The sequence below is a fragment of the Pelophylax lessonae genome, assembly GCF_965119305.1.
Source record: "Pelophylax lessonae genome assembly, chromosome: 5".
Taxonomy (NCBI): Eukaryota; Metazoa; Chordata; class Amphibia; order Anura; family Ranidae; genus Pelophylax; species Pelophylax lessonae.
In genome coordinates this window covers 460687368-460704507 of record NC_138772.1, presented here as the reverse complement: position 1 = coordinate 460704507, position 17140 = coordinate 460687368, and the positions used below count along the sequence as shown (strand labels likewise).

The following is a 17140-nucleotide window of genomic DNA, read 5'->3' as shown; positions in this document are numbered from 1 at the left end:
CTTACACTGTTGGTTGGTAAAAATGCTCCTATTACATTGGTGTCAGTGTAGAAATCCCTTTTTATATTGGTGGGGACGTAAAATCACCCATTGCATTGTGGTCAGTGCAAATTGCCCCTCACATTGGTGGTCAGTGTAGAATCTCCCCTCACATTGGTGGTCAGTGTAGAATACCCCACTATATACTTGCCAAAGATTTCCTGCTTTGCTCTACATAATTCAGAATTTGCCACCATGTACTGCCTCCTGACTAATCCCATCCCTCCACCACTGCCACTGATCCCATCTACCCCTCAGCATTGCCACTGATCACCCCCTTTCCCCAGCAATGCCACTGATCTCAGGAGTCCTAGTATCCCTAGGAGTTTTCTATCTATTGATGGGTCCCCTCACCTCCCCAGTCCATGGTGTGCACCAAGCAATCAATCAGTGGGCAGTAATGATGTGCGCTAACCTCCTTGTAACCAATTATTGATCAGTAAGGATGTGCAGTAACCTCTAGCAACCAATCAGTGAGCAGTAATAATATGCAGTGACCTCTAGTAACCAATTAGTGAGTGGTAAGGATGATTAGTAACCTCTAACAACCAATCAGTGAGCAGTGTTTTGTACAGTAATCTCTAGAAACCAATCAACAAGCAGTAGTCATGTGCTGTAACCTCGAGCAAATAAACAGTGAGCCATAGTGTGTGCTGTAACCTCTAGCAGTCAGTCAGTGAGCAATAATGATACACTGTAACCTCTGGCAACCAATTGCAATTGCTGCCTGATCTGATTAAGTAAACGGATTTTGAGTCTAGCTGCTGTTTATTGTATGTTTCAGAGAAGGTGGAGAGCGAAATTGCATGGGGGGCCCAAGACAATGTTTGCCCAGGGTCCAATCAATATTAAAGATGGCCCTGCATATTGAATTGTGGAGCACTGGACTATTTATGAACTTTTGGCACCATTTATTATTTGTCATTTTTTGTGAACAGATTGTGGCTACTTATTCACAAAAAAAAATATTTTTGATGTTTGTCACTTGTCACACCATTCTAGGCAACAAGAGTTTCACTAATCTAGTGTTACTTTGCCATTTAAACATTCACTATTGTTTGATTATGCTTATTGCACATTGTTTATTGCATGTGTTACCTAATCACTTTTAGGATAATATCTCAGTCAAAAACAGCGCATCTTATTTATTTTACAACATTCATGGATATTGGACTGAAAAATTGTTGTTATATACATGGCGTGCAAAATCAAACAATAGTGAATGTTCAAATGGCAAAGTAACACTAGATTAGTGGAACTCTTGTTGCCTAGAATGGTGTAACAAGTGACAAACATCAAAAATATATATATTTTTTGTGAATAAGTAGCCACAATCTGTTCACAAAAAATGACAATTAATAAATGGTGCAAAAAGTTCATAAATAGTCCAGTGCTCCACAATTCAATGTGTTTAGTGAAGAGATGATGCTCCAACTTTCCCACATGCAAATACAACAAACTGTTCGTAGTGCAGCTGAAATAATCCACTTTTTTTAACTTTTTGTACCATTTATTATTTGTTATTTTCTCAGTCAAAAACAGCGCATCTTATTTATTTTACAACGTTTTTTTCTCCTCACTATTCAAGGAGTGTTTGATTGCAGCAGTTTTTTGATTTCACATATTTGCAGCAGAGCGCACCTTTTTGCATTGTTTGGTTCCATTGTAATGAGCATTTATGGCATATGGATATTGGACTGAAAAATTGTTGTTATATACATGGCTTTCTTATGCTTTTTAACATTTTGATAATATCCATATTTTTGGAAATATAATAATTACTGTAATTTGATAATCTCAATAAATAAATATTTTCTTTTACTAATTCTCAATATGAAACTGTATTTTACAGTCGTTGGGGAAAAAAAAGCAAAGAATCTATGAGCAACTATGTAGTGTGAACGATGGCTGCTGGCTGGAGCCATGAAGACATACAAGAGGCTGTTTCCTCCTGTCCAGACTATTCAGACTTTCCTCCTCTTACTATTAGGAACCATTTGAACATTCACTAATGTTTGATTTTGCTTATTGCACATTGTTTATTATGTAGCACCCTACAGGTAGGTGCGAGGTAAAGGTATAGTGGGCCTTGTCTGCCTAACAGCAGGGCTGTGATTTATCTAGTCAGGGTGTCAGGGCTTCCAGATGTGCCTGCTGAGGGGAGAAGTATCCCCACTGGCTCTTGTGAGAGGCTTCTCATAGGGCAATGTGGGAAGCCCAATCAGGGGACACATCTAGGCTTGTAACTACCCCAGAAGGCAGATTTTGCTGCAAAGGATTCTGGGAGTGGGTATACGTTGGGGGAAGAGCGTGATGGGGTGTCTTTGGCGGGAGCAGAGTCCCAGGAGGGAGAGTGCGGCTGTCTCTCCTCCTGTCTGAGGAAGGTGGATGTCTCGGGGGTCACCTGAGGATCCAGAGAGTGTTGAGCTGAGCTGAGGGGATCCGGGGTGCTGAGAGCCTGCAGAGAGAGAGAGAGAGGGGTCCAGTCCCAGGAAAGCCTACACAGGTTGTGAGTACGGAGGATTGCCCCTGGGGGTCTGCCAGTCAGAGGGGACCACTCCGGAAGAGGTTCTGGGATCCAGTGCCAGTTAGCTGAAAGGGGGTACCTAGGTTGAGGACCATGAAGTTACAGAGGGGGGTACTGAGTCAGTGAACCCTGAAGAATTCAAGTTAAAGGGGGCACCTGCAGTTGGGCCCTGAAGTGTACGGTGTGTGTCAGTTAACAGTTACAGTTTCACAGAAACCTACAGTGTACTACCTCAGGCCAGTGCAAGGCGGGAGGGGAGTATTCAGTGACTTTGCAGTACAGCAGTGTCAGTAATTCTACAATTCACAGTCTTGGGTCTTCTGGACTTATAGTCGAGGATCTAGCAATTCTAGCAAGCTACAGAGTGTTCTCAGTGTTAAGGAGCGTTGGCTGGCGTCGGCTGGCATCAAGGAAGCGCCAACAGGCATTTTTCTAGGATTAAGTCCCAAGTTTAATTAGTTGAGCCTAAAGGAGTATCCCACTCATTCCCTTCTCCCATCCCCTTAAATCCAATAAAACAAAGATGCCGGAGTTGTCCATGTCTCAGTTCTCACACCCAGGGTCGCAGCTCACATGGGCTGGAGAGGTAACCGGTAACAATGGCAGACCTACATAAGGCTACAGGCCTGGAAACCTTGCTACAATTGCATTTTTTACCTAATCACTTTTAGAATAATTAAAAACAGCGCATCTTAGGCCCCATGCACACAGGGTGTTTTTGCAGCTGCTGTTAGGAGTGTCAGACGTTTTTTTTTTGCAGCTTAAAAATGCCCCTCCATGTTATTCTATGGCCTCATGCACACACAGGGCTTTTAGTAGCTCCAAGTGGCATAGGCGTTTTTAAGCTGCAAAAAAACAAACCCAGGAGCTGCAGCGTCAAGCTGTAAAAAAGTCTGACGCTGCTAATAGGTGATTAACGTTGCTTATACAGCGTTAAGCCACGTTATACGTTATACGTGTTTGTTTTCTATGGTTCCTTATGGGAGCCTATTGATTTGAATGGAAGTCGCATCACAAGTCGGATCAGGACGATCCGACGCGTGGTGCGACTTGCGCTCTGAGAATCTTGACAAATCACGCCAAAATGGGAACAAAACGGCGTGGGATCCCCCCCAAGATCCATATCAGACCCTTATCCGAGCATGCAGCCCGGCAGGCCAGGAAAAGGGAGGGGACGAGCGAGCGTCCCCCCACCCCAAGCACCTTGCCCCCATGTTGATGAGGACAAGGGCCTCTTCCCAACAACCCTGACCGGTGGTTGTGGGGGTCTGCGGCAGGGGGCTAATCGGAATCTGGAAGCCCCCTTTAACAAGGGGGACCCCCAGATCCTGGACCCCCTCCCTATGTGAATGGGTATGGGGTACATTGTACCCCTACCCATTCACCCCATAAAAGGCAGTGTATGTAAATAATGACAGGAGACGTTTTAAGAAGTTTATTAAAAATCTTCATCTGGTCTTCTCCGCTGTTATCCCCTCTGCTCTGGTCTTCTACCCTCCACTCTTCTCCCCTCTGATCTTCTTCTTCCTCTTGTCTTCTCCCCTTTGGTCTTCTTCTTCCTCCAGTCCTCCTTCCGACGATGTCTCCAGTGATTATGCCGGCTCCGGTCCGTGCAGCTTAATATATAGCCATTAGGGGCGTTGCCTCCCGGTGACGTCACCTGTAGACCCCGCCCCTTATGTCACAGATGACGTCATTTGTGTCATAAGGAGGCGCGGTCTCTGGGTGACGTCACCAGAGGCCCCGCCCCTAATGGCTATATAATAAGCTGCACGGACCGGAGCCGGCATAATCACCAGAGACATCATCGGAGGAGGACCAGAGGAAGAAGAAGACCTGAGGGGAGAAGACAAGAGGAAGAAGAGCGGAGGAAGGAGAAGAGCAGAGGGGAAAAGACCAGGGTGGAGGGGAGAAGAGCGGAGAAGACCAGATGAAGATTTTTAATAAACTTCTTAAAACGTCTCCTGTCATTATTTACATACACTGCCTTTTATGGAGTGAATGGGTAGGGGTAAAATGTACCCCATACCCATTCACATAGGGAGGGGTTCCGGGATCTGGGGGGCCCCCGAGTTAAAGGGGGCTTCCAGATTCCGATAAGCCCCCTGCCCGCAGACCCCCACAACCACCGGCCAGGGTTGTTGGGAAGAGACCCTTGTCCTCATCAACATGGGGGCAAGGTGCTTTGGGTAGGGGGTGCAGAGCTCGTCCCCTCCCCTTTCCTGGCCTGCTGGGCTGCATGCTCGGATAAGTGTCTGGTATGGATTTTGGGGGGGGGGACCCCACACCATTTTTTCGGCATGGGGCTCCCCTCAAAATCCATACCAGACCCAAAGGGCCTGGTTTGAAACCTGGGGGGGGGGGACGCCCCCATGCTCTTTTTTTCCCATTTTGGCGTGGAGTTCCCCCTCAAGATTCTCAGAGTGCAAATCGCACCACACGTTGGATCATCCTGATCCGACTTGTGATGCGACTTCCATTCAAATCAACAGCCTGAAAGCCGTATCAATGACGGCTCCTAGGCAACCATTGATTTTAAAAGGAGGCAGAAAAAACGCTGCCAAAAGCCGACGTGGCCAAACGTGCAATAACGCCAATGGAAAAAGCTACTAAAAGCACGTTTTTACAGCTGCTTTGAAGTGGCTTTGCAGCTCGTTTTTTCTGACGCCCTGTGTGCATGGGGCCTTATTTATTTTACAACTCATTACAATGGGCACAGACCCAAAAGTGCAATCCCAGGAACTCAAGCACTAGACTTTTGCCTATAGGTAAGCCTATAATAAGGTTTACCTATAGGCAGTGTTGGGGTAGTTACTCAAAAAATGTAACTAGTTACTAGTTACTTCTGTAAATTGTAATGAGATTACTTTACTAGTTACTGCATTTGAAAAGTAACTTCACTTCTTATTACTTTACTTTCCTCTTTCTTAATTGACCGTGTAGAAGAAGATACATGACACTCTTTCTGCATAGAGTTTATTGTATAAACACAGGCTTTGGGAAACATGAGAACAAAACCTGAAAAAAACAGAATAAAATATAAAGTGCAACAAAAAGTCATAAACTTCCTCCCTCTCTATTCTTCGAAATAACAATTGTATCGCATGGCTTGGGTAGCGCAGGAAAGCGCGTTCCTATAGCCTAGTAAAGTAGTGTAGTTACCTCCTATAGCCTAGTAAAGTAGTGTAGTTACCAATATTAATATTGTAACTAGTTACTTTACTTAGTTACCAAAAAAGTAATGTAGTTACTGTAATCAGTTACTTTGTAACTAGTTACCCCCAACACTGCCTATAGGTACTGTAAATATCTCCTAAACTTGGACCGTTTAGGAGATTTTTACTTTTCATGCAGCCAATGACGTCATCGGCGCATGCGGTCTGTAGGAACGGGCACCCTTGCCATTCCTTCAAAGCCCTGTGCTGTGAACAGCGGCTCCCACGTGCATGTGCGGGAGAGATGTCATCATGCCTCCGGGCCGATCAGATGGCCGGAGGACACAAACCTGGAAGAAGGATGGGCGAAAATGTCTGCTGTGTTACGGTTAGCAGGCAGCACTGTGCCCACTGCGGGGGTTTTGTTTCAAGATAAGTATTTCATAATGAGCTAGTATGCAATGCATACTAGCTCATTATGCATTTGTCTTTCAGGTTTTTTTTTTTTTCTGAGGTTTACAAACTCTTTCACTTTCAGCATCTACCAAAAAACTAAAAATATTGTTTTTGTGGAAAGACTCCTTTGGTTGTAAATCTTCAATGAGAGATGAAGAAACTACTGTGTATCCTTCCATAGTTTACCCTATTCCAAAGAAACTAGTATGGTTTCTGTCTGCTCGGTCCTTCTTTTGCTATCTGCATGAGTCACTTCTGACAGCCTATGCATACAACAGCGAATTCCTGGAGACGGCCCACCTCCACCCCCTAAGCACACTGCAGCTGATTGACAGCCTCCGCTTATGTGACTGTGTAGAGAGGGGTGTGTCCATTTCCTCCACTCAGGTCTCAAATTACACTCGGCACCCTGCTCTATGCTGCGGTGTAACTTCAGATCTCCCCCCTTGCATTCTGGAGCTCAGAAATTATGTGTAACATGTGCCTTAGGAGGCTGTAGAGAACAGAAAGCTGCAGACAAACAGGTACACCTTATGTAGGAGGATTTGTTTAATCTCTGTGTATCACTTGAAGCCAGTCACTTCACTAGGTATATGCAAGGGTTTACAACTACTTTAACAGTGTTACACAATAAGGTGCAAAAATAAAACAGTAAAAGCTAAACATATTCTATAATTCTCATTTAGAAGACATAATGCATTGGTTAGTTCATTAGAATCAAAACCAGCAATCCTTACTTGAATGAAGCTTTTTCCTTTGGGGGTGGCTGTATTGAAAGCTAAGTTGCTTGTAGCTGTACCAGAATCTGTTTAAAACAAACTTTGATTAATTCACTGATGTGTCTGTTGGTAATATAACATTGAAGTTAGTTTTTTTAAAAACGTATTCGTTTGCTGTTACAGTGAGATTCATTCCCTGAAATGATTTTATACTTTGAGAACATTCATTGGATTTAAATTTGTTGCTTTTACACTGCTTGCGGAAAATATAGTCTTTCATGTCAAAGTGACCACAGATCTCTTCAAACTGATTTATATTAAAGCTGAACTCTAGGAATTATTCCATAGTTACACTGTTCTAGCTCGGCACAATGTAAGTATAGGCATCTCATATCTGATGGGCCACCAAGGAAGCTGAAAATCACTGTAGTGATAGCTGTGATCTTCCGGCCCTGCTCCATTTCTGTGTGAGTGATTTCCCCTCTGCAAACGGACCACAGGGGGTTGCTTGCTTGTCGCTGCTGCTATTCATAGAATACCTTGTATTTTTTTTCAGCAAATAGGAGGGGTTCTCTGATTGGACAAAGCGGAGAGTGTGATATCATGTATTTATTTACTTATTTATTTTGTTAGGTTAGGGGTTAAGTTTAGGAGGTAATATTTGGGTTGGGGTTTAATATTAAGGTTAGGGTTTAGGATTAGGGAATTATATTAGTGTTAAAGGTTCATATTAGGCTTAGGGGTTAGAATTAGGGTTTAATATTAGGACTAAGGTTTTGGTTAGGGAGTAGGGTTGAGCGAACACCTAGATGTCCGTGTTCGACGGGTTCGGCCGAACTTTAAAAAAAAGTCCGAGTCCGTGTCCCGGACTTTTACCGAACTTTTCCCGGACACCGAACCCCATTGAAGTCAATGGGGACCCGAACTTTAAGGCACTAAAATGGCTCTAAAACACCAAAGGAAAGGGCTAGAGTGCTGCAAATGGCAGCAAAACGTAATTAAGAGCATGGCAAGTGCTCTGCAAACAAATGTGGATAGGGAAATAACTTAAAACAACAAAAAAAAAACAGAAAAATAAAACAATGTTCTTCTTCATCTCTGAAGGACGAGGCCCATATGGAGTAGGAGGGAGGTTGAGGTGGTGGTGGATGTGGCGGTGACATAGGCGTGCGCACAGGGTGTGCTGGGTGTGCCTGGGCACACCCTAATCACCTAGGGCACATAGCATTGCCAGTGAGGAGATGGGAAAGATCTCCCTGGGACCTGCTCTGCTCTATTTCTCCTTGCCTACAGGTACATGGCCCCGATACATTACTCTCCCTGCTGGCAAACACATGCATGTGTATTTCAACTTTGGGGTGCACACCTTAATGCAATAGGCTGCGCACACCTATGGGCGGTGTAGGTGGAAGCGGCGGTGGAGGAGGACCAGGGCCGGATTAACAGCATCATGGGCTTGGTGCTGAGGATTTTGAAGGGCCTTAAGGGCCGTGCCTTGCCATGCACCCAGAGGAGGAAGGGTGCAGCCATGCATGCCTAATTCAACATGGGATGCTGTCTCTGAAGCCCATAAACACATCCATGCATCGCCAACTGTCCCTCCTTGTCCGGCCTTCACGCTGTGTGGGGAGGTTCTGAGGGTGCTGCCTGGGGAAGCGAGCATAGAAGCCAGACTTCTGTGTTTACAAGTGACAGAAGAGCGGTAACAGTGAATATGGCCAACCCGGGGCCTATATAAAAGGTAGGGGCCTGGAGCTGCAGCTCCAATAGCCCCTACATTAATCTGGCCCTGAGGAGGAGGACGAGGTAGCCAACACTGCTTCTTTTCAAAAATTTTAAATGAGGGTACACCCCAAAAGAGTGAGAAAGAGCAAAAATGGAACAATGGGTGGGTAAGGTCGGTATCCATTGCTATTCTGCATAAGGTACGGAAAAGTCCCGTGGGATCCATGCCTGGTTCATTTTAATGAACGTGAGCTTGTCCACATTGTCTCTGGACAGGCGGCTGCGCTTGTCTGTTATAACGCCCCCAGCCGTGCTAAATACCCGTTCAGATAATACACTGGCTGCAGGGCACGCCAGCACCTCCAAGGCGTAAAGGGCAAGCTCAAGCCATGTGCCCAATTTGGAGACCCAGAAGTTGAAGGGGGCAGACCCGTCATTCACTACATGTAGGCGTGTGCACACATACTGCTCCACCATGTTGGTAAAATGCTGCCTCCTGCTAAGACGTTCCATCTGAGCTGTTGGTGCTGCTGTTTGTTGTGGCGTGCTGACAAAGCTTTTCCACATTTCGGCCATGCTAACCCTGCCTTCTGAGGTGCTGGCGGTGCCCTGGTTGCGTTGGCGACCTCCTCCTCCTCCTCCTCTGCCTTGTGCTTCCACTGTGGCCCCGCTGTCAGATGGGAATGCCAGCAGCATGGCGTCTACCAGCGTGCGCTTGTACTCGCGCATCTTGCGATCGCGCTCCAGTGAGTGAATTAAGGACGGTACGTTGTCCTTGTAACGGGGATCCAGCAGCGTGGCCACCCAGTAATCAGCACAAGTTAGAATGTGGGCAACTCGGCGGTCGTTGTGGAGACACTGCAGCATGTAATCGCTCATGTGTGCCAGGCTGCCCAGAGGCAACGAAAGGCTGTCCTCTGTGGGAGGTGTATCGTCCGTGTCCTCTGTATCCCCCCAGCCACGCACCAGTGATGGCCATGAGCTGGCCTGGGTGCCACCCTGCTGTGAACATGGTTCCATCTCCTCCTCCAGCTCCTCCTCCTCCTCATCCTCCTCATCCTCCAGAACTGTGCCCCTGCTGGACAATTGCGTCCCTGGCGTTTGCGTGTGCAGGAACCCACCCTCGGAGCCCCTTGCGAATGACTGCCCTGAAAGCCTTGGAAATGTTACCTCTTCATCCTCCTCCTCCTCCTCATTCTGTGCCACATCCTCTTCCATCATCGCCCGAATTGTTTTTTCAAGGAGGCATAGAAGTGGGATAGTTAAGCTGAGAACGGCGTCATTGCCACTGACCATGTTGGTGGAGTACTCAAAACAGCGCAACAAGGCACACAGGTCTCGCATGGAGGCCCAGTTAAATTAAATAGCGGAATAGAAAATATGATCCAAAAAAAGTGTATGTATATCACACGTACACAACCACACTGGGCCCCAATTACTATTGTTTGTACCCCTAAAAGGCTAGATGAGGAGTAGGGGGAGTATGGAACAGGCAGCACCCTCAAACCTTCAGAAGTATGAGATGAACCCCAACAACTTGGAAAGGTGGATCTCTCTCACACGTACCGACACAGACTATCCCGCAATTCAATTGATCCTCAAAGGTTTTTATTGAATAGCGGAATAGGAAATATGATCAAAAAAAGTGTATGTATCTCGCACGTACACAACCACACTAGGCCCCAATTACTATTGTTTGTACCCCTAAAAGGCTAGATGAGGAGTAGGGGGGGTATGGAACAGGCAGCACCCTCAAACCTTCAGAAGTATGAGATGAACCCCAACAACTTGGAAAGGTGGATCTCTCTCACACGTACCGACACAGACTATCCCCCAATTTAACTGATCCCCAAAGGTTTTTGATTAAATAGCGGAATAGAAAATATGATCCCAAAAAAGTGTATGTATATCACACGTACACAACCACACTGGGCCCCAATTACTATTGTTTGTACCCCTAAAAGGCTAGATGAGGAGTAGGGGGAGTATGGAACAGGCAGCACCCTCAAACCTTCAGAAGTATGAGATGAACCCCAACAACTTGGAAAGGTGGATCTCTCTCACACGTACCGACACAGACTATCCCGCAATTCAATTGATCCTCAAAGGTTTTTATTGAATAGCGGAATAGGAAATATGATCAAAAAAAAGTGTATGTATATCACACGTACACAACCACACTAGGCCCCAATTACTATTGTTTGTACCCCTAAAAGGCTAGATGAGGAGTAGGGGGGGTATGGAACAGGCAGCACCCTCAAACCTTCAGAAGTATGAGATGAACCCCAACAACTTGGAAAGGTGGATCTCTCTCACACGTACCAACACAGACTATCCCCCAATTTAACTGATCCCCAAAGGTTTTTGATTAAATAGCGGAATAGAAAATATGATCCAAAAAAAGTGTATGTATATCACACGTACACAACCACACTAGGCCCCAATTACTATTGTTTGTACCCCTAAAAGGCTAGGAGTAGGGGGAGTATGGAACAGGCAGCACCCTCAAACCTTCAGAAGTATGAGATGAACCCCAACAACTTGGAAAGGTGGATCTCTCTCACACGTACCAACACAGACTATCCCCCAATTTAACTGATCCCCAAAGGTTTTTGATTAAATAGCGGAATAGAAAATATGATCCCAAAAAAGTGTATGTATATCACACGTACACAACCACACTAGGCCCCAATTACTATTGTTTGTACCCCTAAAAGGCTAGGAGTAGGGGGAGTATGGAACAGGCAGCACCCTCAAACCTTCAGAAGTATGAGATGAACCCCAACAACTTGGAAAGGTGGATCTCTCTCACACGTACCAACACAGACTATCCCCCAATTTAACTGATCCCCAAAGGTTTTTGATTAAATAGCGGAATAGAAAATATGATCCCAAAAAAGTGTATGTATATCACACGTACACAACCACACTAGGCCCCAATTACTATTGTTTGTACCCCTAAAAGGCTAGGAGTAGGGGGAGTATGGAACAGGCAGCACCCTCAAACCTTCAGAAGTATGAGATGAACCCCAACAACTTGGAAAGGTGGATCTCTCTCACACGTACCAACACAGACTATCCCCCAATTTAACTGATCCCCAAAGGTTTTTGATTAAATAGCGGAATAGAAAATATGATCCCAAAAAAGTGTATGTATATCACACGTACACAACCACACTAGGCCCCAATTACTATTGTTTGTACCCCTAAAAGGCTAGGAGTAGGGGGAGTATGGAAGTATGAGATGAACCCCAACAACTTGGAAAGGTGGATCTCTCTCACACGTACCAACACAGACTATCCCCCAATTTAACTGATCCCCAAAGGTTTTTGATTAAATAGCGGAATAGAAAATATGATCCAAAAAAAGTGTATGTATATCACACGTACACAACCACACTAGGCCCCAATTACTATTGTTTGTACCCCTAAAAGGCTAGGAGTAGGGGGAGTATGGAACAGGCAGCACCCTCAAACCTTCAGAAGTATGAGATGAACCCCAACAACTTGGAAAGGTGGATCTCTCTCACACGTACCAACACAGACTATCCCCCAATTTAACTGATCCCCAAAGGTTTTTGATTAAATAGCGGAATAGAAAATATGATCCCAAAAAGTGTATGTATATCACACGTACACAACCACACTAGGCCCCAATTACTATTGTTTGTACCCCTAAAAGGCTAGGAGTAGGGGGAGTATGGAACAGGCAGCACTCTCAAACCTTCAGAAGTATGAGATGAACCCCAACAAATTGGAAGGGTGGATCTCTCTCACACGTACCAACACAGACTATCCCCCAATTTAACTGATCCCCAAAGGTTTTTGATTAAATAGCGGAATAGAAAATATGATCCCAAAAAAGTGTATGTATATCACACGTACACAACCACACTAGGCCCCAATTACTATTGTTTGTACCCCTAAAAGGCTAGGAGTAGGGGGAGTATGGAAGTATGAGATGAACCCCAACAACTTGGAAAGGTGGATCTCTCTCACACGTACCAACACAGACTATCCCCCAATTTAACTGATCCCCAAAGGTTTTTGATTAAATAGCGGAATAGAAAATATGATCCAAAAAAAGTGTATGTATATCACACGTACACAACCACACTAGGCCCCAATTACTATTGTTTGTACCCCTAAAAGGCTAGATGAGGAGTAGGGGGAGTATGGAACAGGCAGCACCCTCAAACCTTCAGAAGTATGAGATTGTGTTCACTGTACCCCACAAAGATTGAGTTCACTGCACCCCACAATGATTGTGTTCACTGCACCCCACAAAGATTGTGTTCACTGCACCTCACAAAGATTGTGTTCACTGTACCCCCCAAAGATTGTGTTCACTGCACCCCACAAAGATTCTGTTCACTGTACCCCACAAAGATTGTGTTCACTGCACCCCAAAAAGATTGTGTTCACTGCACCCCAAAAAGGATGTTGTTCACTGCACCCCAAAAAGGATGTTGTTCACTCCACCCCAAAAAGATTGTGTTCACTGCACCCCACAAAGATTGTGTTCACTGCACCCCAAAAAGATTGTGTTCACTGCACCCCAAAAATGATTTTGTTCACTGCACCCCAAAAAGGATTTTGTTCACTGCACCCCAAAAAGGATGTTGTTCACTCCACCCCAAAAAGATTGTGTTCACTGCACCCCACAAAGGATTTTGTTCACTGCACCCCAAAAAGATTGTGTTCACTGCACCCCAAAAAGGATGTTGTTCACTGCACCCCAAAAAGGATTTTGTTCACTGCACCCCAAAAAGATTGTGTTCACTGCACCCCACAAAGGATTTTGTTCACTGCACCCCACAAAGATTGTGTTCACTGCACACCAAAAAGGATTGTGTTCACTGCACCCCAAAAAGATTTTGTTCACTGCACCCCAAAAAGATTGTGTTCACTGCAGCCCAAAAAGATTGTGTTCACTGCAGCCCAAAAAGATTGTGTTCACTGCAGCCCAAAAAGATTGTGTTCACTGCAGCCCAAAAAGATTGTGTTCACTGCAGCTCACACACAGAAAAATGGATGTGGATCACTGACACCTGCCTATCTCCAATCCCACACCACACAGCAATATCGATTGTAGTTTGTAGAACACAGTTTCCCTAAAATTCAGCAGACTCTGTCCCTAACAGGATTGAGAAGAGATCGTAGATCAGGATTGAGTGCAGATTCACCCCACCCCCCACACAGCAATATCGATTGTAGTTTGTAGAAGACACTGACCCTATAATTCAGCAGACTCTATCCCTAAAATGCCTACAACTCGCCCTGCCTAAACACTCCGACCTGTCCCTCAATTCTATCCGGACACAAATGGTTTTTTCCTGCCTATCTTTCCCTAATCAGCAGCCAGCACGTTGATGTGTGCTCTGTCCCTGAATCTAAGCAGCATAATGACGCCGCTGCGGCTGCCTCGAACTTATAAAGACTTGGTCACATGCTTCAGACGGCCAATCACAGCTACTGAGACATTTGCAGGCATGGCTGGGATGGCTTAAGGCACACCAGTTAAACGATTGTTGATTGGCTGTTGAAAGCCCGCCATGAAAAGAGCGCCAAAGCATGCAAAACCCGGAAATAAAACGACCGAACACGGATTTTTACCCGAACATACAGTAAAGTGTCCGTGTCCGTGTTCGGGTACAAAAAATCCAATTATTCGGTACGAACACGAATAATACAGTCCGTGTTCGCTCAACACTATTAGGGAGTTTTATTTATTATTTTATTTTTTTACTTTTTCTTATTTATTATTTATTTATTGCATTTAAGCAGAAAAACGCTCAAAAAATGCAAAAAAAAAACGCACTCAAAACTGCTTGAATCAAGCGTTTCCATGCATTTATATGCAACAAAAAAATGCTTCAAAAATGCACCAATCTGCCTGATTTGAGCTATAAAAAAGCTCTATAACTTTCTTGAGCTTCAGGCGACTTGTAGTGGAGATGTGAACCCGCTCTATAGAGAATAATTGTTTTTTTTCTCCTCCAACGTTTTGGAACTTCGAGTTTCAAGCTACAAAACGCTGAGGTGTGAATAGGGTCTAAGGTTCAACATTTGGCTCTGTCTATATGAGTATCAAAAAGGGTTCTCAGATATTCAAGCAGGGGTATCCATATCTATTTGGGTTATGTGAATCAGATGATGGGATTATGGGACTGAATCTCAAAATAATATAAAAAATTGAAACAGGAATCTCTGCATTATTGAAACTGTAATGAGATTTGAGAAATTGACCTGATGTGTCAGATGTCATGGAAATAATAAGATCGATAACTGTAGCTCAATTCTGTGTTTCGATTGCGCAAAAGCAACCATAACAATTTTACTGGATGAAGTTAGCTTGTGTATGCTGCAGTTTTTATCTTAATAAATGTAATAAAATGATTATCTCTTTTAACTGCTCTGTTCCTCCCTGTCTGTATATAAAGTAAATCCAAGCTATCGAAGTCTCTTAAAGTCATACTGTTACCTTATAGGACTGGTGATAAAGATAGTTACCAGAGTCTGGTGAAAGGGGTATGGGGACATATTAGGCAATCCACTGTGTTTATGCAAATACAAAAAGGTCAAGAACCCCTGTTCTAAAGTACATTTAAATGCTTAGTGAAAGATGTAATATCTTCCTCTGCTTGCTTTGGAAAGCAATAAAGTCACCAGCAGTGCAGGCAATGTGTACTGGGTGCTAATAAAAACATTTTTTTCACACAAATAGAGCTTTCTGTTGATGGTATTTGATCACCTCTGCAGTTTTTATTTTTTGCGATATAAACAAAAAAGGCAAAAAAAATTTACATTTTCTACTTTTTCTTATAAAAAAATCCAGTAAACTCAATTTCTGTCATACATTTAGGCCAAAATGTATTTAGCTACATGTCTTTGATAAAAATCTCAATAGGCGTATATTTATTGGTTTGCGCAATAGTTATAGCGTCTACAAACTATAGTCTATATACTGGAATTTACACAGCTTTTTCTTTCTGACTGTCTATCTCAAGTGCTAAAATGGCCTGGCATTACAACACCTCCTCCCCCAAATTGCCCCTTTTTGGAAAGTAGATACCCCAAGGAATCTCATGAGAGGCATGTTGAGCCCATTGAATATTTAATTTTTTTGTCACAGGTGTTTGAAAAATGACAAAAGAAAGTTGTCTTTGAAATTATATATTGCTCACACATGCCATGGGTATATGTGGAATTGCACCCCAAAATACATTCTGCTGCTTCTCCTGAGTACGGGGATACCACATGTGTGAGAATTTTTGGCAGTCTAGCCCCGAAAACCAATCACTGCCTTCAGGCTTTCTAAGGACATAAATTGTTGATTTCACTCCACACTACCTATCACATATAGCCATGGCATGTTTGAGCAATATATAATTTAAGTGACAACTTTGTGTAAAAATAAATAAATAAATAAATAAATACATTTTTGTAATTTTTCCAAATCTTGTGGTAAAATATAAAATATTCAATTTACGCAACATGCCTCTCAGGAAATAACTTGGAGTGTCTACTTTCCAAAATGGAGTAATTTAGGGGGGGCAGGGGGGGGGGGTTGTGCTATCTTGACATTTCAGGGCCTCCGAAACTGTGATAGGCAGTGAGGAAGTACAATAAGCAATTTACGCCCTTAGAAAGTCTGAAGGTGGTGATTGGTTTTCAGGGTCCCGCACACGGTTAGGCTCCCAAAAAGTCTCACACCTGTGGTATCCCTGTACTCAGGAGAAGCAGCAGAATGTATTTTAGGGTGTAATTCCACAAATACCCATGGCATGATTCAGCAATATATCATTTAGTGACAACTGTAAAAAAAAAGAATATAAATAATTTTCCCGAAACTTGTGGAAAAATATAAAATATTCCATGGACACAACATGCCTCTCAGCGAATAGCATGGGGTGTTTACTTTCCAAAAAGGGGTATTTGGGGGGGTGTTTGAACTGTCCTGACATTTTATGCCCAATATTAGAAGCTTATGCCACACATCACCCATTCTTCTAACCACTTGAAGACCAAGCCTTTTCTGACACTTATTGTTTACATAAATTTTTTTTTTTTTTTATTAGAAAATTACTTTGAACCCCAAAACATTATATATATTTCTAAAGCAGAGGCCCTACAGAAAAAAATGGTGAGTGTTGCAATTTTTTTTTTGTCACACAGTGTTTGCGCAGAGCTTTTCCAAACGCAATTTTTTGGAAAAACAAACACCTTTTTTAAATTTAATGCACAAATATGATCTTATGCCGAATACATTGATACCAAACATGACATGCTTTAAAATTGCAGCGGCGACAAACTACGTTCATTTTTAAAAGCCTTTAAAGGTTACCACTTCAGATTTACAGGGGAGGTCTACTGTTAGAATTACTGCCCTTGATCTGACATTTGCGGCGATACCTCACATGCTGTTTACATATGACACAAGACCGATGATTGCATTCGTCTTTGCGCGCAAACACGGGGGGACAGGGGTGCTTTCATTTTTTTTGCTATTGTTATAT

General features: G+C 43.8%; 1 protein-coding gene across 1 annotated transcript in view; it reads right to left on the bottom strand.

Moving 5' to 3' along the window:
• Positions 1–17140, bottom strand: part of LOC309555716 (E3 ubiquitin-protein ligase RNF31-like) — a 118267-nt gene that overhangs the window by 59735 nt on the left and 41392 nt on the right. Inside the window, exon 4 of the mRNA XM_082257775.1 lies at positions 6915–6982. Coding sequence (XP_082113901.1) covers positions 6915–6982 — 68 coding nt within the window. The remainder of the gene's footprint in view (positions 1–6914; positions 6983–17140) is intronic.